General features: G+C 41.1%; 1 protein-coding gene across 2 annotated transcripts in view; it reads right to left on the bottom strand.

Moving 5' to 3' along the window:
* The window catches only part of wdr18 (WD repeat domain 18), a 195,476-nt gene that overhangs the window by 58,123 nt on the left and 111,651 nt on the right, over positions 1 to 25,702 (bottom strand). Inside the window, exons 6-8 of one of the 2 annotated variants that reach the window (XM_078198091.1) lie at positions 16,215 to 16,279; positions 10,651 to 10,775; positions 8,768 to 9,592 (exon numbers count right to left, since the gene is read on the bottom strand). In XM_078198091.1, the coding sequence (XP_078054217.1) occupies positions 9,471 to 9,592; positions 10,651 to 10,775; positions 16,215 to 16,279 (312 nt within the window). In that variant the 3' untranslated portion in view covers positions 8,768 to 9,470. Of the gene's footprint in view, positions 1 to 8,767; positions 9,593 to 10,650; positions 10,776 to 16,214; positions 16,280 to 25,702 lie in introns of those variants that run through there. The other variant, XM_078198090.1, reaches the window with a different exon arrangement.

The following is a 25,702-nucleotide window of genomic DNA, read 5'->3' as shown; positions in this document are numbered from 1 at the left end:
AAAATGTTGCAACTTTTCCAAGAATCAGCAAGGAAACACATTTTCTTTAATCCTTTCAAAGCTACGGTCACAAAATGAATATTGTTCCCCAAATAGAACAACAGTTCCAACGTGCTCATTCTAATCTAAATCTAATATAATAAATCAAACTAATGTGTTTAAAATGCAGTGTCTAAGCACCCTATTTGGTTCTGACAGACTAAGTACTGAATCAGAATGTATTTTTTTCCCACTTTGGATAGATAATTGTTCCAAGTCACAAGCAGCATATCTCCCGGTTGGTACTGAAGGTGCAACAGCAAAGGCAGAAGATGCAGGTATGAAAAATTATAGAAATGGTACATCTGTAGAATACAAGCAGAGATAGATGAACATGATAAATGCCAGACGTATGAAATAGTCATTCTCATTGTTACTGTTCTCTTAGAAGAAATTCTATTGAAATACATAAACCTTTAAGAGCAGCTAGTTGACTATCAGAAGCCATTTTAGGGTTGCGTTTTTCAATCTTCATGATGGGACTAATCAATCACATCTGGAGACAGATCTGCCTTTTATGAACAACAAGGATCACATTAAAATGAACGCCATACTTCAAAGTGAATACAGAAGTAGGCCAGTGGAGCCACCCATCCAGGCTTAAGGCCTCCAAGGTCAGTAAAGATTGACACGGAACATTGAAAGAACAAAAGATTCCGACATTGATGGATGAACTGCGGCGTCAGAACAGAAACAACATAAAAGTGTTGAATGAATTTTAATTAAAACATTAGACCACCACTGGAACAGTCAACATTTTCAATTTGGGTCTCTCTCGGTTTTTAGTGGCATTTGGTGAAGACCCTGAAGATTGATTTGCAAGACATTCCAGATCTGCAGCTACCATTCTGGCAAATTTTCTTTTGATCTCTTTTTTCCTTTCGTTTACACCATTGCAAAGTTATTGAATAATTACTCTTTATATTCTTGCAGAGTTTAGAAACCAGATTAATTTAAGTTATTCCATGGCATCAGTTATTAATGTAATTCTGTGACTTCAGGCACCTAATACGATAGACTTTACATATCAAGAATTGTTACCACAGGAGAAGATACCTGTTTTATCTCACCTCACCCATTAATTAGACAAAAGAAAAACTCACACACTCGTTACGACCACTGATCAGTGTGTGGATTATATAGAAAAGGAAGGAAGCAAAGCGGGCAAGTCCTGCATTTTATACAATTCCTTTTCATATCCTGATGGCATCCCAAATGTTCAGAAGTCAATTAGAATTTTTTTTGTGTAGTCACACTTGTTTTGAAGGCAAATGTGGCAACCAGTTTGCAAGGCCCTCCAATTACAATGAGATAAATGCCAAGTTATTCTGATTTTTTGTATTGTTCATAGAATCCTACAGTGCAGAAGTAGGCCATTCAGCCCATTGAGCCGGCACCGACAACAATCCCACCCAGGCCCTATCCCCACAACCCCATGTATTTCCCTTGCTAGTTCCCCTGACACTAAGGGGCAATTTAGCATGGCCAATCAATCTAACCTGCATATCTTTGGACTGTGGGAGGAAGCCGGAGCACCCAGAGGAAACCCAGCAGGCACTCCACACAGAGCTGGGTCCCTGACGCTGTGAGGCAGCAGTGCTAGCCACTGTGCCGCCCATTCATTGTTTAAGGATAAATAAAAGATAAACAGAAAAACTCCCATTACCTTCAACAAATAGTGCCATGGGATCTTTCAAGTGAAAGGATGGCACAACTTGGATTTAACATCTCACCCAAAAGACCGCACTTCCAATAACGCAGCACTCCCACAGTGTCACATTGATGTGTTAGTCTCGATTATCTGATCCAGTTCCTGGAGCGTCTTCAGGTCAATTATTTTGCTAATAGGTTCATCAATCCTACATTTAGTATGGAAATTGGATTTGCATGGTAATTCATTGAAGACCATGTATTTTATAAAAACTGAACTTAACCCATGTATGATAAACACAGCGCCACACTGCCGCGATAGCTCTCTCCAACAACAAAGCAGAATTATATTTCTGCTGAAATGACTGATCTCAGTTGGAGCAATAGCTGCAATCAACTTCAGTACCTTTGGACAAGAGTGACAGGGAAAAGATGAGCAAGCCAGAGTAGCTACTCGCCATCCAAAAACTCCTGCTGTGAAATAGGTGTTTTGAAATTGCCAATCCTCACTGTCTAGACATGGACAATGAGTAGCTGCTGCTTGTGGCAGGTAGCGCAGAATATCTGGTGTCTGGAAATTAGACCACAAAAAAGGAAAGAAAAATATACCGTATGCCATCCCACCTAAATAAGAATACGACTGGAACATTTCTTTTGTTTAATTGCATAATTCAAGCAACAGATAAAACAGTTTTACTTCAAGAATCAGTTTGAATAGGAAAATAAAAAAATCCTAGTCTTAACCAAAATATGTTACGAATAAGTTCATATTCTGCAGGGCATCAGTTACTCGAGAATACTACAATGAAAATAATTACTCTCCAAACACTGGATCTTTGGAGTTTGTTTTATATGAAGATAATAAGCCATAAATTAAATGCAGTGTTAAGATTTTACAATTGTAATTCATGCTTTGACGACATCAAAGCAGTTTAGCCTCAGTTTATTTGCAACTACAATAATAATGCTTCTTGAAGCCATTGTTATATAACCAGGTCATAAATGGAGAGATTAATGGAGCACATTACAAGGTCACCTTATATGACTGGGGTGCACTGCAGTTGCTGACATGAACTAGTTTATGATCAGAGATTTTTTTCCTGTTAATGCAGAGTGAAGGGTAATGGAAATTAATGGCGGGATCAATGCATGGATCAGACCTGTTCTGTGGCAGAACTTCAGAACTTTCTGCAATTACCAGAATGTCACCATAACATTTCCACACAGCAACATTGGTTTATTTGGCTTCAATTAAATGGAAACTGTAGTTTGGGTGACCCTCTGAGAAGATCCTGCTAATGTTTACCGATTTGCCAGGGCAATCTTGTCTGTAGCCAGTACGATTCAATAAACGTCGTCACAAAACGCAAAAGAATTGTTAATCCCAGACTTTAGAATGGAAGACAGGCTGTGCTGTGAGAAAGCAGAGGTTATGTGAGTTCAGAGGCAATATCTATCTAGATTTGGTGAGTAGAGGTTAACTGAGATTTTATGTAACCCCTCTGGCATTTCTAAACTAAATATTTTAACCAGCATTTACTAATAGTGCGATCTTCGCAACACAGAGTACACAAGTAACATACAGATAGTCACATAAGTTTCTAATCTAGTCTGGAATATATATAGTTACATTTCATAACTTCAAGGTTGGGCTGTTTGTCCAGGCATAGGTGAATAGTCTACGTGCAGAAACAAAACTATTTTGCTGTCCCAATTACCTGATGGCCCCGCATGTTAACTTTCTGTGATTCATGTACAAGGTCACTCGCGTTCCACTAAATGTCAACATTTCCTGGTGTCTCACCACTTCAGAAATATTCTGCTTTTTCGTTTTTCCGACCAAAATGTATAATTACACACTTCGCGTGATTAGACACAATCAGCCATGTTCTATCCTCTTCATCCAACTGTACCCCTCTGCACGCTCTTTGTGCCATTCTCACTGTTTACCTTGTCACCTAATTTTGTATCATCTGCAACTGGATACATTACGCTCAGTCTCCTCGTGTAAGTCTTTAGCACTGACAGGAGACAACTGAAGCCTAAGTACTGATCCTTGTGAACTCACTAGCTAAAATCCGAGAACCCAAAAATGTCCCACATTTCTATTCTGTTAATCGGTAAAATAACAAATCCTCAATCCATACAAATATATTACCCCAATCCCGTGAGTCTTAGTTTTGAGTAATAACCTCGTATGGCATTTTCACAAGTGCTTTTGAAAATCTATAAGAAATAGAAAGAGTAGGCTATTCAGCCCTGGAGCCTGCTTCTCCATTCAATAAAATCATGGCTGATCTGATTTTGGCTTAACACCTCTTTCCTGCCTCCTCCCTATAACCAACCCTTGCTTTCTTGGTCAATCAAAAATATGTCTATAAAAATCCAATAACTTTTACTACACCTGTGCTTTAATGTCGCTTGGGGTTGCTTCTGAGGTAGAACAGTAGCTTTCTGTTCAAATCAGGCTTTCACACACTGCTTGCTGGGAGTATAACAGCGATTTCTGTTGTTGACTGATAGCTTATTAAAAAGTTCTCCTGCGCAGGTTTCAGTATCTCCTTAAATATGTTTTTCCCATTTGATCTCTCCCTTATCTGAACTACTTTCTTTAGAATTGCACTCTCCCAGACTTAAATATCTTCATCCCTCTATTTTAGTTTTGAGTTTAAAGTAAACTCCCTTCATCCACCTTCCCTGTGACACCTCTCCTTGCAGCTCTTCCTTTGAATTCTTGACAACCTATTTATGTTCTGTACCCATTACTAAATTGCTTTAAGTAAATATCTGTTTACAGTGTTGTGAGGCTCATTAACATATGACACTAACACTAGCTAATACTGGTTAGATTTACAGTCACTCTGTTCTTGCCTTAATTACCTTATTTACATATTCCCACAGTTTAAATCTGTATGACCAGAACATAACCAGAAAGTATACCAACTTCTTGGATTTCCCTGATAGTTTCATGACAATGTTCATAACAGAACAAGAGTCAGTACTCTTTGAAAGCAAATAATAAGGACAAGTTACAGGCTTGGGGGGTTGGGAAGCATTGGGGGGGGGGGGGCGGTTGGGAAAATAGTACATCAAAATAGAAGACAGAGTTCATGATCTGAAGTTAAATCAAGTTCAGAGGCTGTAAAGTGCCTAATCAGAAGATGAAATGCTATTCCTACAGTTTGCTTTGGGCTTCACTGGAATGTTGTAGCAGCTCAAGGACAGAAAAGTGGGCATGAGAGCAAGATGGTAAATTGAAATAGCAAGCGACAGGAAGGTTGGGGTCAGGCTTGTGGACTGAGCGAAGGTGTTCTATCGTTAGCACTCCTTTTTTCTCATGTCCATAACATCTTTAATAAATCTCTCCTGAGCTCCCACCTATCCCTGACTTTGTATTTTGCTCGACCTGCCCCACTCACTCTTCAACAGTATCAAACCCATCACATTGCAACCTCTCTTCAACTCTGTAGAGCCAGATGGACTCAAAGCATTAACACTGTTTTTCTCTTCACAGATGTTGCCAAATGTGCTGAGCTTTTTGCAGCATTTTCCTGTTATTATTTTCAAGATTTTGCTTTTTCATTTGGGCCCTAACTTCTCAAAATTTCTCAGCAAGGCATCATTTCCAGATCTACCTATATTGTTGGTTTCTACATGGACCAGGACAACTGAATCCTCCCCTTTCCAGTCCCAAGTGCTTTAAAGCCACAAAGAGATGCCTTTGACCCAGACAACACAATCATTGCAACTCCCAATCATAGCCACAGAAAACAGTATCGATTCCCTTGACGGTAATGTCCTCTATCACAACAACATTCCTTTTCACACCCCCTACTTGAATGGCCTCCTGCAGCATGGAGTATAGTCAGTTTTCCCATCTACCTTGCAATGCGCGATCTCATCTGTGCAGGTAGCAAATACTTCAGACCTGCTGGTCAAAGTCAAGAAAAGATATTTCCTGGATTTCTATACCTGCCTGACTCTGGCCACTGAACAACATAACCTAAGGGGTGTGACTGCTGCCTGGAACGAAGTGTCCAGGTATCTCCCTTCCTGCCTAATGCATTGAAACATCTGGAGCTTGGCTTCCAGCTCAACAGCTGAGCTAAAGTTCTTCTAGTTGCAGACACTTGTATGGTTATCTGGGACAGCAATGCACTTCACAAACTCTCATGCTGCAGTTTAAACATATTATCTGTCCTGCATTGTTATCTAACAATATGTACTTGTTTCTTAAATCAATGCTTTTATTGAATCAATTATTTTTATTTTATTAATTAGTATGGTTTATCTAGTTTAAGCTATTAATTTAGTAAAGTAATAACAAGCCATGTTTTCCCAGCTAAAAGAAAAAAGACAAATATTCAAAAACAGAGGAGGTGGGAGGAATTAGAAAGTGACATGCCGTTTCCCCCTCTGCACCAAATTGCCGATTTTAGCAATGTTAAAGAAGCAATCTGTTAGGACCACCACACCTATTGAAAACGCCCGTAAAATCTTTAACGGGATGTACTGAGGTAACTCGAGGGTTGATACACACGCACGCACCATTCCCCCATAAAATCTGCCTTAAATATGCAGAACGGCACTTCCCCACAGCTCCCTGTGGCAAGGAGTTCCAAAGACTCTCAACCGTCAGAAGAAATTCCTGTCTTAAATTGGCGTCACTTTATTCTGAGACTATGACCTCTGGTCCTAGACTCTCCCATGAGGGGAAACATCTTCTCAGCATTTACCCTGTCAAGCCCCTTAAGAATCCTATTTGTGTCAATGAGATCACCTCTCATTCTTCTAAATTCCAATGAGTGGAGTCCCAGCCTGTTACAATCCCTCCATAACCTCAACTCAAATATAATAGGATTGCCTTTTTGAAAGCGAGGCAGTAGACCAAAATGTTCCTGAGCCTAATATTTTCTTCTATATAATGTGACAGTGTGTTGAACAGAAAGTACTCTCCTTTGTATTGCTTCCCCTGTTGGACACAACTAGTTTTATTCAACTCTATCTGAATTCAGAGTCAATCTGGGCATAGGTGATCATGGGATGGGGAGATTGTGAGCATGCAAGGTGGGGTTTACATGGTTATACAGTTGAGACAGGAGGAAAATGCTTGTTCCACCTGGCCCACAAGCAGTTTTGTGAGGAGACTCACCTGGCGGATCCAGCCCTCCTTACCTCCTCTTGCCTCCTGGATTTCCCAGACAACATGAACTTACGAATTGAAATGCTCTTAAGACAAAGGCATGCAGCCTCCTTAAAAGGTTCCAATAACTGACCCACCTCTTCACCTGTAATGGTCACCTGCCTCTTGTCCTGCCTCTGTTTGAGTGGGTGGGTTTGAGGTGGATTGGGATCTTGCTTTAGATTTTTTTTCCATTTTAACCTCCTAAATGAACCAAAGACACCCATTTTTGGAGGGTAAAATTACCCCCCATATCTTTCTCCAATAGGTGTTCTATGCAGCCCTGAATACAAGGCAGTGTTCAGTGACAGTCAGCTCTGCAGGATTTTGCAGCATCCCTCTGGGCTCCTCGCAATTGCTTCCCAGCTTAGTAATGTTTTAGTCCATTTGCAAACTTTATTGATCCAAAGCAGATTTTCCTTATTAAAAATATATGTTGAAGCCACAGTGTATTATAGCAACTTTGCATTGCTCCATAAATTTATTGGTGATGGTGAGGAGCTTACATAACATTACCAATAAAGTCAATTCATTTCAAAAGTCCAAAAATGAGAAAACAGATCAAATACTTTATTTCCCAAAAGACTGCAACATTTGATTGTTAAAATCTGCAGAGATAGAACTGTACACTCTGGAAAGGGACTCCATGCTGTATTCTCCCTTTCCCTTGTTGAATTTCTGATTCTGAATGGGATTTATTTCATGGATATTTATCAGGTACTGATTCCTTACCCAAGTGACTAGACAGAGAATATTTAGGTTATTCAACTATGCACAGCATTGAAGTCTAGCATGAACCAGCTCTCAGGTACTGCTCACACACAGTCACTTTCAACAGAGGTCACATTATAGTGACCAGAAACAAAAATGTTACTGAATCCCTCCGCCCTCCCCAGCAGTTCATTAAACTAGGGATGCCTAGGCAACTAAAGCACCATCATCACTACCTCAATGAGCTAAATGAGCAGTGACCTTGGATGGAACCTGGGACTTTCCTGATCTGACTGATACAATTCCATGCCAAGCTCATTTACACTTCAAATTATCACAACAGAATTTGTTTCCATGAAGTATTTGAAGCAAGCACCCACGGAGCTGTGAGAGCGCTCCAGATTATCAGGGAAAACAAAATAGAAATGAAATCTCAGGTGAATAATGGTAGTCGAACATCAGAGTTAAGGAAGACAGGATCAGTAAAGACGACTTGAGAGAATTTAGAAAATGGTTAAGCCAACATGTGCGGAGCTGCTCTCTCTTCCCAATAAGAAATAATAAAAAGTACACTACTTATCCATCCTTCAAACTTTCAAAAGTCTCAACCTTTCGTTTCGCCTCCCCTGCCAGAGTCTGTCTCTTGCTTAACAAGTTCAACCTCCTCAGGATGACTTGTTACTCAGTGGCATGCCCCTGCCAGTAACTGGGTCTCCTCTACAATAATATCCAATTGGGAACAGGAAGGCCAGTGATGCAACGCAGCCTTTCCGGGCTGTTGGTGTCACATCTACCACTTTTAGCTGTTTTGCATTCTCCACGTAACCTGGGTTATTATTCCTGCACACTTAAATCGTCTTGCACAATGCATTCAGGTATAGGGTGCACAATGCATCAAAAACAGACCAACCAGACAAAACAAATCAGATGCATTGCTTTCGATACCCAAAAAAGTTTTTAAAAATTTACATTCCTGATGTATTCCCAATGTATACGTGAACAAACTTAACTGACAGCATGAAAATTTGAATTAGGATAAAAATATCAATTTAGTAATTAGCACTATATGATTATAGCTCCTTAAGGTTGCTTTGTAAAAAGTCAAATCCTAGGAAGAGCAATCAGCTGTAAAATACAATCTCATAAGCTTTGTTAAATATCAAATAATTGAACAAAATCATCCCTGGAAAACAAGAGTCCCTTGAAGGGGCATATTTAATCATTCAGCCATCAGAAATACTGATTAATTTAATACATTCCACAAATTACATTGCTCCAGACCTTCCCACTGCTATCGCTGAAATTACATTTCCCCATTTTATCAGTTAAGAAGCCAATAAAGCTATTGGTGATAAGGAAAGAACTGTCACCTGGAAGCTAATCATTTTGTCAAAATTTAATTTTATATCACATCTTTTAAGACACAAATAATCTACATAAAACAATACCCTTGGGAACAAAAGGGGAGTTAGAAAAAGTACAAGCAGGTCTGTTTTACAGCTGGTCAGTTTTTCTCTCTCATGAGGGTGCTGACTCTGACAGGCAATGGGTTGTGTGTGCTTCAGCCGCCTTCTTCAAGTACCATTCTTCCCCCAAAAGCCAAGAAAGTAACTGGCAGCTATTAACTGTAAACAACTAGCCAAGTCCAGCCCGACCCTCATTCAACGTTTATATGGAGACACATTTCAGCAAGAGGCCACTTGATTCTAGTCAGGAACAGTAACTGTCTGGTTATTCTCTCATTAGTTCTCAAGTGAATGCCAGATCTCCCTAATGGAGATCAACTAAATTAGCTGAGACCATGCACTGCATCTCTCTGACTTATGCCTACACAGCTTGTCAAAACTAGCTGTCAAACTATAGCATTCTCCATTTGTGTCCTTCGATGTCAAAATTGTACTTCACTCATGGGTCGATTTGTCTTTCTCAATTTCACAAATGATAGTCTGGAAAATGCCATTATCCCACTGGTGTAAAAGGGATACCACATTGAGGGTACTTTTTGTGATCCTGTGTCAAAGTAAAAATAATCCAGTGGAGGTGTAAGGAGTGAGAAATAACAGGTCATCACCAAGCAGCAGAGACAAGAGCTAAAAACAAGAATCCAACATAAAGAGGAGCAGGCTTTATGACAATAAATGCTTTTGGACATTCCTGGCTTTCATTTGTAAAACCATTGGAGGGAAGTAACAATGATGCGTCACATCAGAGAATAGCATCTCCATTTAGGGTTAGTGGCACCAGTTAAAGGAGCGCTAAGAGTTGCCTCTGTGCTAACTGTTTGAAATTAATGGTACAGAATTATGCCACACCACATAATGAAGCAGCGCATTAAAGAACGCTCAGTAGAATCATAGAATCCCACAGTGCAGAAGGAGGCCATTTGGCCCATCGAGTCCGCACCGACCACAATCCCACCCAGGCCCCATCCCCATAACCCAATGGAGTGAGAAGGTTTTCACGCAAAGAGTGGTGGGTTGAAGTTACCAAAAGAACACAATTTTAATCATGAACGCACCTTTGTGCAGCAATCACCGCATGATGATCAGGATTAAGAACCATGACTGATATTATTTCCTTCCCTTCAAAACTTTGGTCGTGGAAGCCTGTGCTCCCCTGGTGTTCAACTAGTTTACTAAGACATTTAGCCAATTCCATTTCCAGAGAGTACACACAAAAATGCAACAACTCAGCATGATCCAAACCATTAGACATTTATTCTGCAGCTGAATGGCAGTTAAAAACGCAGGACATGTCATCTGGGATTATGTAGCAATTGGTTCACCCATAAATGATTAGTGCTGCCCTGTTTATCCGAAATAAGACATGAGATTTGGTGAAATGAACTGAACATTGAAAGCAGGAATAAATGGGAGCATTTCATACTTGGCCCAGATTTATTTGTTTGGCAACAGTTAAGATTCTACTCAACAGAAGTGAGGACAATGGAATTACACAAATAGAGTGTTGGAACAAGCTCCCCTGCAAAAATAATACCACTCAATAAGTGTATCTGAAGCTCTCAAATGTCCCCAAGCACCTCTGTGTAACAGACATTCTAGCCTTACCTTTATGATTAATTGTTCGCAGGCACTGCTTGCTTTGAACATCCCACAGTCTCACTGTCTCATCATGTGATCCTGAAATGAGCAAAGTGCCATCCATGGAGACCGACAAACAAGTCACCTGATTTCTAAAAAAAAAACAAAGTTCCCAGTTTAAGTTCAACAGCGAGTAACTACAGGATTCAAATAATTCCCCCCCCCCCCCATCACTATTTTCCCTCCTCTCCTGCCCTTGACACATAAGAGGGCATGTAGGGAGGGGGGGGGGGGGCAGTAGAGGAGACAGAAGGCAAGAAATAAACATGGAAGTAAATTTGTAACCCACTATCCCGATGTAGAAGTGGTGCTACATTTTGACCACCAAATACAGAAACCACATGAACTGATTTGAATGGGAAGGAAAAATGAACAAAGCCAGTTTCCCATGCAAGTGGCAAACTGAAAGCCTGTTCCTGAGTTAGAATCATAGAATCACTGCAGCGCACAAGGAGACCATTCGGCCCACTGAGTCTGCACCAACAAAGCATCTTACCCAGGCCTAATTCCCATAACCCCTCATATTTACCCCACTGATCCCCCTAACCTATACATCTTAGGACACTAAAGAGCAATTTAGCATGGCCTACCCACGTAATCTGCACATCGTTGGATATAGAAGGAAACCAGAACACCTGGAAGAAACCCACACAGACATGGGGAGAATGTGCAAACTCCACATCCAGAATCGAACCTGGGTCCCTGGAGCTGTGAAGTAATGGTGCTAACCAATGAAAGAGGGGACAGAGAGAAGAGAAGGGGGAAGAGAGAAGTGCAGCACAGGAACAGGCCCTTTGGCCTTCCAAGCCTGTGCTGATTGTGATGCACTAACTAAACTAAAAAAAAACCATCTGCCCTTACTCGGTCCATATCCCTCTATTCCCCCCTATTCATGTACCCATCCAGGTGCCTCTTAAATGTTACTAATGTGCCTGTTTCCACAACCTCCTCTGGCAGTGCGTTCCAGGCACCCACCACTCTTTGCGTGAAACATTTCCCCTGTATATCCCCCTTAAACTTTCCCCTCTCACCTTGAACCTGTGCCCCCTTGTAATTGACACTTCCACCATTGGAAAAAGCTGCTGACTATCCACCCTGTCTAATAATTTTGTCGACCTCTATCAGGCTCCCATCAGCCTCTGCCTTTCCAGTGAAAATAGTCCTAGTTTATTCAAACTCCCCTCATAGTCAACACCCTCGAGACAAGGCAACATCCTGGTAAACCTTCTTTGCAATCTCTCCAAAGCTTCCACGTCCTTCTGATAGTGTGGCGACCAGAACTGCACGCAATACTCCAAACGCAGCCTAACCAAGATTTTATATAGCTGCAAAACGATTTCCCAACTCTTGTACTCAATGCCCCAGCTGATGAAGGCAAGCATGCCTTACGCTTTCACCTGTGTTGCCACTTTTAGGGAGCTGTGGACCTGCACACCCAGATCCCTCTGTCTGTTAATGTTACGAAGGGTTCTGCCATTTACAGTATAATTCACACCTAAATTTGATCCTCCAAAAATGCATCACCTCGCATTTGTCCGGATTAAGATTCTATCATCTAAGCGGCGGGCGGGCAGCGCTCGGTGGCGGGGGGGGGGGGGAGCAAGGTCAAAGAGGAAGGGACAGAGAAAGTGCCATAGAGTGAGATTTTTAAGTGAGTTGGAGGCCCTGGTTACTGGAGGAGATGTAGAAATTTGGATCCTATTTCAACTGCTGCATCTTTAGAAAGTCAATTTTACCTGGTTCAAAGTTAGCATGTTCAACCATAAGATCACAAGATATAGGAGTAGAATTATCCCATTTGGCATATCGAGTCTGCTCCACCATTCAATCATTGCTGATAAGTCTCTCAATCCCACTCTTCTGCCTTTCCCCCATAACTTTTGATGCCCTTATTAATCAAGAACCTATCTGTCTTAAACACACTTAATGACCTGGCCCCCACAGCCTTCTGTGGCAATGAATTCCATTCCCTGCAGCTGAAAGAAATTGCTCCTCATCCCAATGCTCAATGCCCTTTTGAAAAAATAATTTTACACCAAAACAGGCTAGAATATATATTAGCATTTCACTTGGCAAGCCTGTAGCATTTTAGCAGTGACAGTTAATGGGAAGAACTACAAGACTGATGTGTTATGTATGATATTCCTGCACAGTGGTGTAGATAATGAGCAAGTAACATGAAATTGCACCTGAAGTCCTATTTAAATGTCAGAGTCATAACTTGGGACAGTGCATTTGGGTCAGTTACCAGAGGGCTGATTAAAGATGCTGGCCTCCTGAATGCAGTGAAGCTATTGCACTTTACGAAAAAAGGTTAACAAGCTGATCTCAATTAAATAAGTTTAGAAGATTGAGAGGTGATCTGATTGAAACTTGTCAGAGTCCGAGAGCTTGACAGGGTAGATGCCGAGAGGGTGTTTCCCCTCATGGGGAAATCTCGAACTAGAACATAGAACAGTTTAGCACAGAACAGGCCCTTCGGCCCACGATGTTGTGCCGAGCTTTATCTGAAACCAAGATCAAGCTATCCCACTCCCTATCATCCTGGTGTGCTCCATGTGCCTATCCAATAACCGCTTAAATGTTCCTAAAGTGTCTGACTCCACTATCACTGCAGGCAGTCCATTCCACACCCCAACCACTCTCTGCGTAAAGAACCTACCTCTGATATCCTTCCTATATCTCCCACCATGAACCCTATAGTTATGCCTCCTTGTAATAGCTCCATCCACCCGAGGAAATAGTCTTTGAACGTTCACTCTATCTATCCCCTTCATCATTTTATAAACCTCTATTAAGTCTCCCCTCAGCCTCCTCCGCTCCAGAGAGAACAGCCCTAGCTCCCTCAACCTTTCCTCATAAGACCTACCCTCCAAACCAGGCAGCATCCTGGTAAATCTCCTCTGCACTCTTTCCAGCGCTTCCACATCCTTCTTATAGTGAGGTGACCAGAGGTGACTAGGGTACAAAAGTTTCAAAAGAACAGGTCTCCCATTCAAGATGGAGACGAGGGTGAATTTCTTCTCAGTTGTCAGTCTTTGAATTCTCATCCGCAAAGAGCATGGAGGCGAGACCACTGAATGTATTCAAGGCTGAGTTATACAGATTTTTGAGTGGCAAGGGAGTCAAGGTTTTGGGGGGTTTGGCAGGCAGGAAAATGAAGTTAAGGACAATCAGATTAACTGTGATTTTATTGAATGGAAGAACAAGCTCAAGAGGCCAAATGGTTTACTCTTGCTCTTATATTTGTATTTTTACATCAACATTACAAGTGCCAGTCTGGCTCAGTAGTTTGCACCAACCCTGAATCAGGAAGTTTTGGGTTAGAGCCCCATTTCAGAACTTGAGCATAATTTCGGGTGATACGCTCGTGTAGCAATGCCAGAGATTCTGTCCACCACGAGATATTAAACCAAGGCCTGTCTGCCTTCTCTGATGTTCCTGGTGGATGTTACATGGCAACAATTCAATAGTACTAACAAGTTCACTCAATGTTATAGTCAACAATCCTCCTCAATTAACATCAAAAACACATTACCGTCAATCATCTATTACTGTGTGCAAAAAGCATGGTGTTTCCCTAATGGAATATTTTGTAGCACTTCAAAGTAATTCAATAAATCTGAGGGGATGTGATCAGATGGCATGCAAATTCAAACTTTAGCTCTTGCGCCATAAGACCAGCACTGAGAAAAGGTCCCTTTTCTCTGGGTCTCCCTAGTTGCCACTGGTGTTAATAGGCAGTAAACACACTACTGCATCATCACGCACAATGTGATTACTGTTGTACTCAATGCTTTATGCACAACTCAAAACAGGACAGCAGCCTATGCCTGAACTTCTCTTTTTTCACTGCTTTGATTCACCATTTAAAAGCAAATTTGGGAGTACTGCACCACGCATGAAGAAAAATGGTACAAGACCCATTTGGGTCGGACCCTGGCACCTATGAACTGCACAAAAGAGAGGATCAGTGTATTCAGTTAGAGACAGAATTGGGTGATGGGGCAGGAAACAAAAGAATAACAAAACTATGCAAGCTAATGCTGCTTCATATCAAATGCTGTTCTGTACTCCAGAGGAACTTGTTAAATGTAGAATGTATTCTCACTATAGTGAAGATTCATGATCAGCACCAGCAATATAATAAAGCAAGGCGTCAGAGGGCAACTAGAGGGGTAGAGACAGGAGACTAGACAATTAGTCACACCTCCTAACAACGATTAAAGTAGATACATTTTCAGAGTTTTGTATCACTTCCCAGCTGGAGAGGGGGTTGGGCAACAATTTGTCGGAGGTGCAGTTTAATTCCAGATGTGAAAACGCTTTATAAAGGCTACTTTCCAGAACATTCTGTAGGTTGTAAGGCAGCAAATGTATTCTCTTAGTACCTCGGCAGTTTGCAAACTCGAGTTGAAAATAAAAATGTCAACTTGTCAAAGGGTACTTTTGCTGCAGGCTATCCCGTGAGAAAATGTAGAAAAATGGACAACACCCATGCTGTGATTCCAATTCCCACACTTCAAAATGCAACAATGGGTAAACAACAATTTATAATTTTTACACCAGGCTTTGTTCTTTTAAAAACATTAGTGGAGTCTGGTTATCAGGACATGTCGGAATTCAAGTAGAATTTTCAATCCAATAATGGATGAACTAACTTTTTCCCTCCCTACATTTCCATTTGCTGTCCTATTGAAATAAATAATCTGTACCATTCATGTTTTAGTACTGGACAGCAGGTCAGTGAAATCACACTCTGTCAAGAGAAATATAGTTGAAGTGCATAGGAATTTTCAGTTTTGTTTTTGCTCAGTCCTACATATCACTGCAACACATTCCTAACTATTTATGTATCTCTGATGACAGTGGAGAGCGGTTATCAGTATTCTGAAGTGTTTTTATTTTCCCCAAATTTCATAGCATTTTTCTCCCAAGACTGAAGAGGAAAGGAAATGACCTGGAGCCTGATGCATTGCGATTGAAGAGGGATGAATAGTTTTTATATAAAAAAGGTTTGACAGAAAAAAGGGACCTTCTTCCGCTTTTAGCAATAACTGTAATAAATTCAATGTTGCAATGCCCAGATGGAGGAGAAAAATTATTAGGCCAATGTAGCCCAGTCCATCACGCAAACCAGCCTCCCATCCATTGACTCTGTCTACACTTCCCGCTGCCTCGGAAAAGCAGTAAGCATAATCAAAGACCCTGTGCACGTCAGACATACTCTCTTCCACCGGGAAAAAGACACAAAAGTCTGAGATTGCGTACCATGCGACTCAAGAACAGCTACAATCAGACTTTTGACGGGACCTACCTTTTATATTAAGTTGATCTTTCTCTACACCCTACCTGTGACTGTAACACTACATTCTGCACCCTCTCCTTTCCTTCTCCCCTATGTACTCTATGAACAGCTTTGTCTGTATAGTGTGCAAGAAACAATACTTTTCGTTGTATACCAATACATGCGGCAATAATAAATCAAATACTGGTATCTGATGATAAACAATTAATAAACATCGTTTTACCGATGTCCCTTGAAAATCTGACCGCCACCTTTGTCCGTCTGAAAGCTCTTCTCTCTTTGATCAGGCTGAAAATGAGCACAATTCATTGTTAGTGTATCAGTCCAGGCATTAGCCAAACATTTAAGTTATGAACTTACATGTAACAGAAATTAAACTAATGCTGCTTTAAAAAGGCATTCACAACTGCTGTGATGACCATCAATCTAAATACAGGGGAATGCAAATAATCCCAAACAGTCTTACACACTCGTTCACCCCCACCACACCCTACCCCTACACCCCCAAGACCATTAAGAGGAGTACCAGTGAGGTCTGAAACCACCCTGTTTTCCCTGTTGTGGTAAGAAGAGAAGGGGAAAGCTGCATGCCCACAATTAGGAGAGCACACCTTTTACACCAGAATCTAAAGATTAGGGATAACTGAAGCAAGGATGCATTGTGCTGACTGCAATGTTCAATCAGTTATTCTGGAATGTGTAGGTCAGAGGGATTAGCATGGTAAATGTGTGGGGTTGTGGGGATAGGATGGGATTGTTGTCGGTGCAGACTCGATGGACCAAATGGCCTCCTTCGGCACTGTAGGGTTTCTATGATTCGAGTTCCTCCTCATCTCAGTTTTAAATCTACCACCTCTCAACCTATACCTGTGACCTGTTATTCGAGTTTGCCCCATAAGGGGACATTTGATTTACATTTACTCTATCAATCCCTTTTAGAATTTTATATACCTTGATCAGATCCCTTCTCATCCTTCTAAACTCCAGCAAGTATAAGCTCAAACTGCTTAATCTCTCCTCATACGCCAAGCCTTTCATCCCCGGAATCAATCTAGCGAACCCTCCTCTGAACGGCCTCCAGTGCCACCACATCCTTCCTTAAATAAGGAGGCCAAAACTGGACACAATACTTCAGATGTGGTCTCACCAACACCTTACACAATTGCAACAACACTTCTCTACTTTTATACCCCCATTTGCCTTTTTTATTACATGCTGCATCTGGATACCGACTTTCTGTGATTCATGAACAAAGACACCTAGATCCCTCTGCCTAGATGCATTTTGAATCTGCTTTTCATTTAGATAATAATTTGCCTATTTTTTTGACCAAAATCGATAACCTCTCACTTATCCACATTAAACTCCATCTGCCAAATTTTGGCCCATTCTCCCAGCCTACCAATATCCATCGGTAGAATCTTTATATCCTCATCACAGCCTGCTTTCCCCAGTCTCCATTTCCAGGTTTTTTCTCCTCGCCCCACTATTTCAAAGGCTGATCAACACATTGCACTTGCAGGATCTGTTTGCTTTTGTGTCCCCATAGGCTGTGTCCATCTATTAATTCTGGGGAACTGCTAGTTCCAGTCACACCATATCAGCGCTGTCACCAAGATTATTGTACTCCAAGGAAAAATCACTAAAACCAAAAACAGCTTAATGATCCAAGATACTTTAATTCATTCCATATTGTTCGAAAATAGCACTGCCATCATTGGTAACAGATCTGTACCCTCCAGGAGTTCAGCTCCAGCTTTAAATCTTCCTTTCACACAGAGCTCAAATTTGAAAGGCAGAATCTTCAATTGAATTTTCACAGTTCAAACAAGATCTAGTACAAAAATTTCACACATTTGTAATTACAACTTATTGAAATATTTGTGACAGCAATGAAGATTGGCACCGACAGCACTAATCCCCTAGCATTTCACTATTAGTTCTACAGTTGGTGTGGGCACCTACTAGTTTTGGGGGAGTAAATGACAGAGCTAAATAGCTGCAGAGATCAAAAATTAATCATCGCAAAGCACAATCCCTACACTCTGGCAACAATGAATGGTTAAACTTTCTGACTTCAAAGTTATAGCCAAAATACAACACTGATCAGAATGGGAGCCAGCTCAGTGCTGAGCACAGCAGCCCCTGTCTGAGCAAAATATAAAACAATCAGTCTGCTTTGTTTTAATCTTCTTTAATCCGTCTTGCACCACTCCATCTTTACTTCAGCATTTCAATGTATCCAACTTTGATCTCTTGATCAATTTGATCATCTGTCATCCTATGCATTTAACAGGCCCCATTCATCTGACTATCATGTATTTGCCTTCTCAGCTCTTTGGTTAATCCTTCAACGGTGGTTGTCTTAGAATAGAGAATAGAATAAGGGAATAGTTGTAATTCATCATCAAGGTAGTTATGTCACATTAACACTTCAGCAATTACCACCCCAGACCCGCGCTCTCCCGGCAGGTACACCACCCCCAAACCCGCGCTCTCCTGGCACACCACCCCAGACCCGCGCTCGCCCGGCACGCCACACCAGACCCTCGCTCGCCCGGCACGCCACCCCAGACCCGCACGCTCGCCCGGCACACCACCCCAGACCCGCGCTCGCCCGGCACACCACCCCAGACCCACGCTCGCCTGGCACACCACCCCCAAACCCATACTATCCCAGCACACTCAGAGCCCGATTATCCATCCATAAACTCTCAAGCAGAAAATTGTCCATGGTCTGCATCCAGAGTGAAATTGAGAGGAAATCAAATTTAATTATATTTGAGGTGATTGGCAAAGTACCAAAAAATAGTCCCAAGGAAAATCTTTGTTATGCAACAAATCGTTGGGAGCTGGAAGAGGATGATGGAGGCAGATTCAATCAAAAGGGAATTACATTAACACCTGAAGAGAATAGAAATTGCAAAGCAGAGAAGAAAAGGGCTGGGGAATGGGACTGGTTTCTTGTAGAGAGTTGACATGGTTGAATGACTGTCTTCTGCAGTGTATCTCTTCTATGATTCTTTTGTGTTTCTTGTAACTTTCCTCGTCTCTGAACTATAAACAGTCTGTCACCACATCGCCTCCTCCCTGCATTCTCATAACATTGAAATCAACATTACTATATCATTCGGTGCTCTAACCAATTCTTTCCTCGGGCTCAAAAATATAAAACTTACCATCTCCTCCAGTCTACTCTTCCTCCTACAATTGAAAGTTTTTCAAAACAGCAAGATAAGAGACAACTAAATGATTTACTACTAAATGATGCACCAGTTACCTTGACCCTCGACCCTCGGTTTTAAAAATGGGCTCTTGGGCTGCCATTTATAATTATGGACTGCTATATATACTTATCTCAGCTCAATATTTAAGCATTAAACCTTTGTCATTGAATTGCCATTTTTCCTTTGCTATTCCACTGATGCCGGACGTTGAATAGTATAGGTTTATCGAGCATGACATCAATATTTCTCTGCAAGGCACTGCAGTCACACTTCAGGAGGGAAACCACCAGCAAGCTTGAAGTATGTGGATTAGAGTCTTAAATGGGCCTACTCCATCAGGGTCAAAGCTCCAAATTACCCTCCTGTTCTATTTGAATTTACACTCAATTAATTTCAATAACCCCATAATTTCTGATTAATTCCACCCGGTGCTATTCCTTTAATCCATACCCAATATGGAAAGCTGCCAAAAAGCCCTGGTTGAATTACCTACCAGATACTGCATTCCTGTGAACGAATGCAATTAGAATCATAGAATCCCTACAGTGCAGGAGACGGCCATTCGGCCCATCGAGTCTGCACTGACAACAATCCCACCCAGGCCCTATCCCCGCAACTCTATGTATTTACCTTGCTGATTCCCCCTGACACTAAGGTGCAATTTAGCATGGCCAATCAACCTAACCTTCCCTCTTTGGACTGTAGAAGGAAGCCGGATAAAAGAAACCTAGAAACCGAATTTTCTAGGGTAAATAGGTTAATCATTCAAGCATCCCATCAAATCTTACATTCATAATATTTAAGAGGAACTGTCTTTAAACTTTAAGCTCCTGCTTTACTGGTCACAGGAGGAAGCTGTAGTGTGGCCTTTCTTCCTATGGTATAATATTTTTTGCTTATCCTTTTCCATCACCATTATGTACAAACATCCCTTAGCCTAATTATTTTTCTTTTCAAATAGAAATGTTCCAAGATCAAATTAGCTCATTTCAGTAGGGGTGGGGGAATTATTCGCAGTGTTCCCAAGCTAAGATAGGGCAAATAAAAGCAGCAATCATCATCCAATGATTCTAGCCACAAATTATTGTATTGGTGTTGGGCAAGGACAAAAAGAGAGCAACGTGATGCTTCTATGTATCCTACTATTATTCATTACTTAAGCTTATACATAAAACAATGACTACTCGTAACTTGGAGTGGGAAGCAAAGAATAAAACTGCACCCAGGCAATAACAGGTAACTTCAGAAGAAGGGGAGGGGATACTGGGGAATAAAGTTATCAGAGTTTCTAACACTGGAACGATACAACATTGACTTATTAATATTTTGGATCTTAAAGCAATCCTTAAACTAAACAGATATAAATAACAATGACGTATTATCTCCTATAGTCTGAGAATCCTACTTGAAGGAACAATCTTCAAATGTTCACATGACCTTTGCAGCGGCAGTTTTGGCTCCTGTGTCTTACCATACTCATCACTTAAGCCAATTTCACAATGTTTGGATCTCTGCTACATCAACTCTATTGCTCCTAGCAGGGTGGTCCATAAACAGCAGTTTAGATTGCATTAAATAACTGCTTTCAGCTCAGCAATGATCGTCAAGTATATGCAGTAAAATGCTGCGAAAACCTTACAACCAGTGTACTCTGTAATTTTCATTTCCTTCTATTTTAACAAAAGCCCTGAAATCAAATTTGTACAAAGCTTCAAAATCTTTTAATTTAATATGGCCTTCAAATATTTTTAATAATGGGTGTGATAGGATGGAACTTATACACAGGATTCCTAAGGCAATTAAGTTGATCAACTGTTTATTAAGAATATTAAAATTAAAATACGATTGTTAAACAATTTTTAAAAAATTCATTCACAGGATGTGGGTGTCGCCGGCTGGGTCAGCATTTATTGCCCATCACTAATTGCCCTTGCAGGCCATTTCAGAGGGCATTTAAGAGTCAACCACATTGTTGTGGATCTGGAGATCATATGTAGGCCAGATCAGGTAAGGATGACAGATTTATTTCCCTAAAGGACATTAACGAACCAGATAGGTTTTTTCGACAATCGACAGTGGTTTCATAAGTCATCACTAAGACTTTTAATTCCAGATTTTTATTTCACCATCTTCTGTGGTGGGACTTCAACCTGGGTCCCCAGAGTGTTACCCAGGTCTCTGGATTACTAGTCTAGGGACAATAGAATCATAGAATCCCTACAGTACAAAAGGCGACCATTCGGCCCACTGAGCCTGCACCAACAACAATCCCACCCAGGCCCTATCCCCGTAACCCCATGTATTTACCCTGCTAATCTCCCTGACATGAAGGGACAATTTAGCATGGCAATCAACCTAACCCTTTGGAGTGTGGGAGGAAACTGGAGCATCTGGAGGAAACCCACGCAGGCACAGGGAGAACATGCAAACTCTACACACAGTCACCAAAGACTGGAACTGAACCCTGGGTCCTTGGTGCTGTGATGCAGCAGTGCTAACCACTGTGTCACCCTAATATATTGGCATGGATTGAGAATTGGTTAGCAGACAGGAAATTAAGAATCATAGAATCACAGAATCACTACAGAACTACACCACCCTCAAAGGAATGAACTGTGGAATGCAGCTTGCTCCTATTATGCATAAATACTGTTACGGCATTTTGCCTTGAAAAGGAAGGACCACTCAAGCAAGACACTGGTTTTTACAAGGGACTACTTCACAAGTTTTAATTTTCTCAGTCACTTGAGAAACTATATATTTAGATGAAACATCAAACTCTGCCCAATTATAAAGTGTATCATAATCAGATGCAGCGAGTGCCTCTGCGTAATTTTGTGACTGACATCACAATATTCAGATGTATCTAGGTGTGACAGAAGATCACGAAGGCTGAATATCTATGCTCAGAAAGCCTAAAAACAGAAAGAATGTTGAATAATGCAATCTAGAGATGACAGAAAGCAGCACACATATACTGCCCATTAGTGCTCTTGCCTTCACTCCTCACCAACATTGGACAATTCTAATTTAGAATAAAGAATGCGTGAAAAAAAAAGCAATAAATAATAAACATTGCTCAGATGAGTACACAGCTGAAATCTACAGAAACTAGCTTACAGAGCAATCCGTCGTGTCAAAATTATGCAAAATGTAAACAGTTTCTTTGTAACTTTCCCCAGTAAAGTTGGGTTTCGATGGTGAGCCACAATAAATGGTACCTGTGCTTGGTGGTGGCCGGGAGGAGAGTAGGAGGGAAAAGAAAGTAAAGTGGGAACAGAAGCAAAAGACTGGTGAAATATTTTATGCAGTCTTCCAACTTGCTATTTGTTTTCCTGAATGCAATGATAATATCAAATGCAAGAATGACACAACATACTAGATGTTTTTAAATGACATTTAGGACTAGATTTAAATGTAATTGAGGTCTACTAGCTTCAATGCAGCACTGAGAAAAAGGCAACCATAATAATGTCACATATGGTGCTGCATAAGATAGTTCGGAGGCTACCCTCTTTTATGATGGGTCCGTCATACCATCTAAAACCCAATACGTTATTCATAGAATCATAGAAACCCTACAGTACAGAAAGAGGACATTCGGCCCATCGAGTCTGCACCGACCACAATCCCACCCAGGCCCTACCCCCATATCCCTACATATTTACCCGCTAATCCCTCTAATCTACGCATCCCAGGACACTAAGGGGCAATTTTAGCATGGCCAATCAACCTAGCCCACACATCTTTGGACTGTGGGAGGAAACCGGAGCACCCGGAGGAAACCCACGCAGACACGAGGAGAACGTGCAAAGTCCACACAGACAGTGACCCAAGCAGAAGAAGAATCATCTTCTTTCATCTTCTTCTACGAAGAAAGAGCAATGTTTAAACTTGTCAGTCCCTTTAAAGCCACAATGCCTTATTGCTGAATAAAACAAAAGCCCACTGTCAACTATCGTTTCAACTATATGGAGAAGGGAAATCTTCTGATTGGAAGTGGCTTGTAAATCTTTGACTGCAGGTTAGAAGAAACTAATCCGAAATAACTCTCACCTACATTTTGGCAGAAACCTATAAATTTCTCAAGAATGATATGAAAAAGAAAGGCAGTTTTGAAATTCTTCTGACAATGTGAAGGGTAGTGTCTCAAGTGAGACACAAAACATAAATATATACTGGGCAATTGTTGTGGCATTGCACATCAGGAGTCATCTAAGTCTCATCTTCAGGTAGCCTAGGGGTTTAGGTTAGGTAATCAATGGGCCAGTTCTTACAGACAGAAATAATGCATTCTCTCTGTATTTTTGTATTTCCGTAACAAATTCCTATGTCCATATTTAAAACAAGGTGCTTAAGTAAAATTGTCATACCACATTTATATCCAACTGCATGTGTCCTGTTGCAGAGAGCCACAAACGTCAGGGAGATTGCAATTTAATATGCTGAGTAATCCGACTTTAGCCATGGTGGCTGGCCATAGAGAAGCTGCAATTAGACTTGGATTTTTAATTTTATATTTCTTCCCATTTACAGCCCCACTATTATATGGTGCACCTTCTTCAAGCTCCCCCTTGGCCACCTTAGTTAGATCACTAGAGGTGTGGCTTTACAGAAAGAAAGAAAAATTCAACTGTTGACAACTCAGACATCAGGGTACCACTGTAGGGTTCATCCCACTTTAACGTCCAAGCATTTTAAGTAGATCAAAGGGCAAGCACTTCAATTGTGTAGTTCTAACTTTACCCCAGAAACTATTCATTGTCCCTCTGCTTAATACATACAGAATATCAGATAAGAAACAGGTTATAACTGGCAAGGTATACAAATGTAATACAATGCTCATAAAACACAAAAAGCCCAACAACTCCTGACTGTCAAACTATGGTTCAAGCTACTATTAAATACATTGCTCCTCAGCCCAAGGGACCTTAGACCAATTGCAGGATCTCTACAACTGACCCGGGTTTGTGTGTGACAATTCTGAAAACCAATTACCCTTTGAAAGATTCTCCTAAACAGTCCTTAAAGAACTCTAAATGCACACACACAGTGTGCACATCTTTTCATTGGGGGACTCAGGCAAAGGTCAGTGTTAGGAACCAGGTCAGAAACACCAAGGTATATTATGAAGTTAGCCTAGACACTGACATTTTTGAGTTTGGCATTTGGGTGAGCGCAAGGTGTTTCACTCCAGGTATGATTCAATTGACCCACCAGAAAGCTTTTATTAAAACCAGCTTTATTTAAGAACACAGTTAGAATACAACAAAAAGAATTAACATAACTTTTACCAATTAAAATAGTTACATGACAAAGTATAATTCTTAACAACTATCCATCTCTGTAGTTCCAATGTAAGCAGTATCCTCATGGACCCCTCTTCAGAATCAGCACAAAACAGATATGCTCACATGAATGCTTTCTAACTTTTTAACCAGTCTGGACAGATACAGAAAAAGCACCTGGCCTCTGACTCTCATACAGCAACCTCCAGAGGAAGATCCACCCCCAAACAGCAGCGTCTCTGAAAGAGATTCATTTCCTGGCAGATCCCAGTCTCAAAATCCAGAGGGAAAAAGAGGCAGAGAAAGTGACCTCATTCTAAAGATCCCAAGCAGCAAGTTGAGCTCGATTTCTGTTCGAGTCTAGTTCCATCCAGTCATATGACCTTACTTGTCAATCAATCTAATCAAACCCTAATCTGAAAAACCCCAGGAGAAAACACTAAAATAACAACCCTACATTCGTCCAGATTAAAACAAATATTGGAGCAAGTAAGTCAATTATGCTGCTGCAGTAACAACAGACTTTGTGTATACAGACAAAACAGCACTGATAATAAAACAAACTGATAAAACAGATCCTTCACAAGAAACATGACCCAAATACATTTCTTAAAAGCAGTGTCATCACAGTCAGCAGGGGAAAGGCTTAGGGATTTGTAATGTATACGGGGCACTGCTGCAGTTTAACCAGTTGATCAGAAAAATAGAATGAAAGAAATACATAGGTAAAAGGAGGCCAACATAAGGCAGCGACAGTAGTTAGCACTGCTGCCTCACAGCACCAGGGACTCAGGTTCAATTCCGGCCTTTGTTGACTGCGTGGAGTTTGTACATTCTTCCCATGTCTGTATGGGTTTCCTTCCACAGTCCAAAGATGTGCAGGTTAGGTGGATTAGCCATGCTAAATTGCCCCTTAGTGTCCCAAGTTGTGTAAGTTAGGTGGATTAGCCATTGTAAATATGAGGGGGTTATGGGGATAGGATGGAGGGGAGGGCCTGGGTGGGATGCTCTTTTGGAGAGTCAGTGCAAACTCAATGGGCCGGACGGCCGCTTTCTGCACTGTAGGGATTCTATAAATGCAGGCATGCTTCTTAAGGATAATATCCTAATCGGCTGCATCTGATGCCACACCTGCAGAGGGCATACTCCCCTTGCACATGCAGTTAGAGTGCCTGTGATGTCAATGTTTGCATCAG

This window comes from Mustelus asterias, chromosome 26 (assembly GCF_964213995.1).
Source record: "Mustelus asterias chromosome 26, sMusAst1.hap1.1, whole genome shotgun sequence".
In the NCBI taxonomy this organism is placed as follows: domain Eukaryota; kingdom Metazoa; phylum Chordata; class Chondrichthyes; order Carcharhiniformes; family Triakidae; genus Mustelus; species Mustelus asterias.
This window is presented reverse-complemented; position numbering and strand designations above follow the sequence as displayed.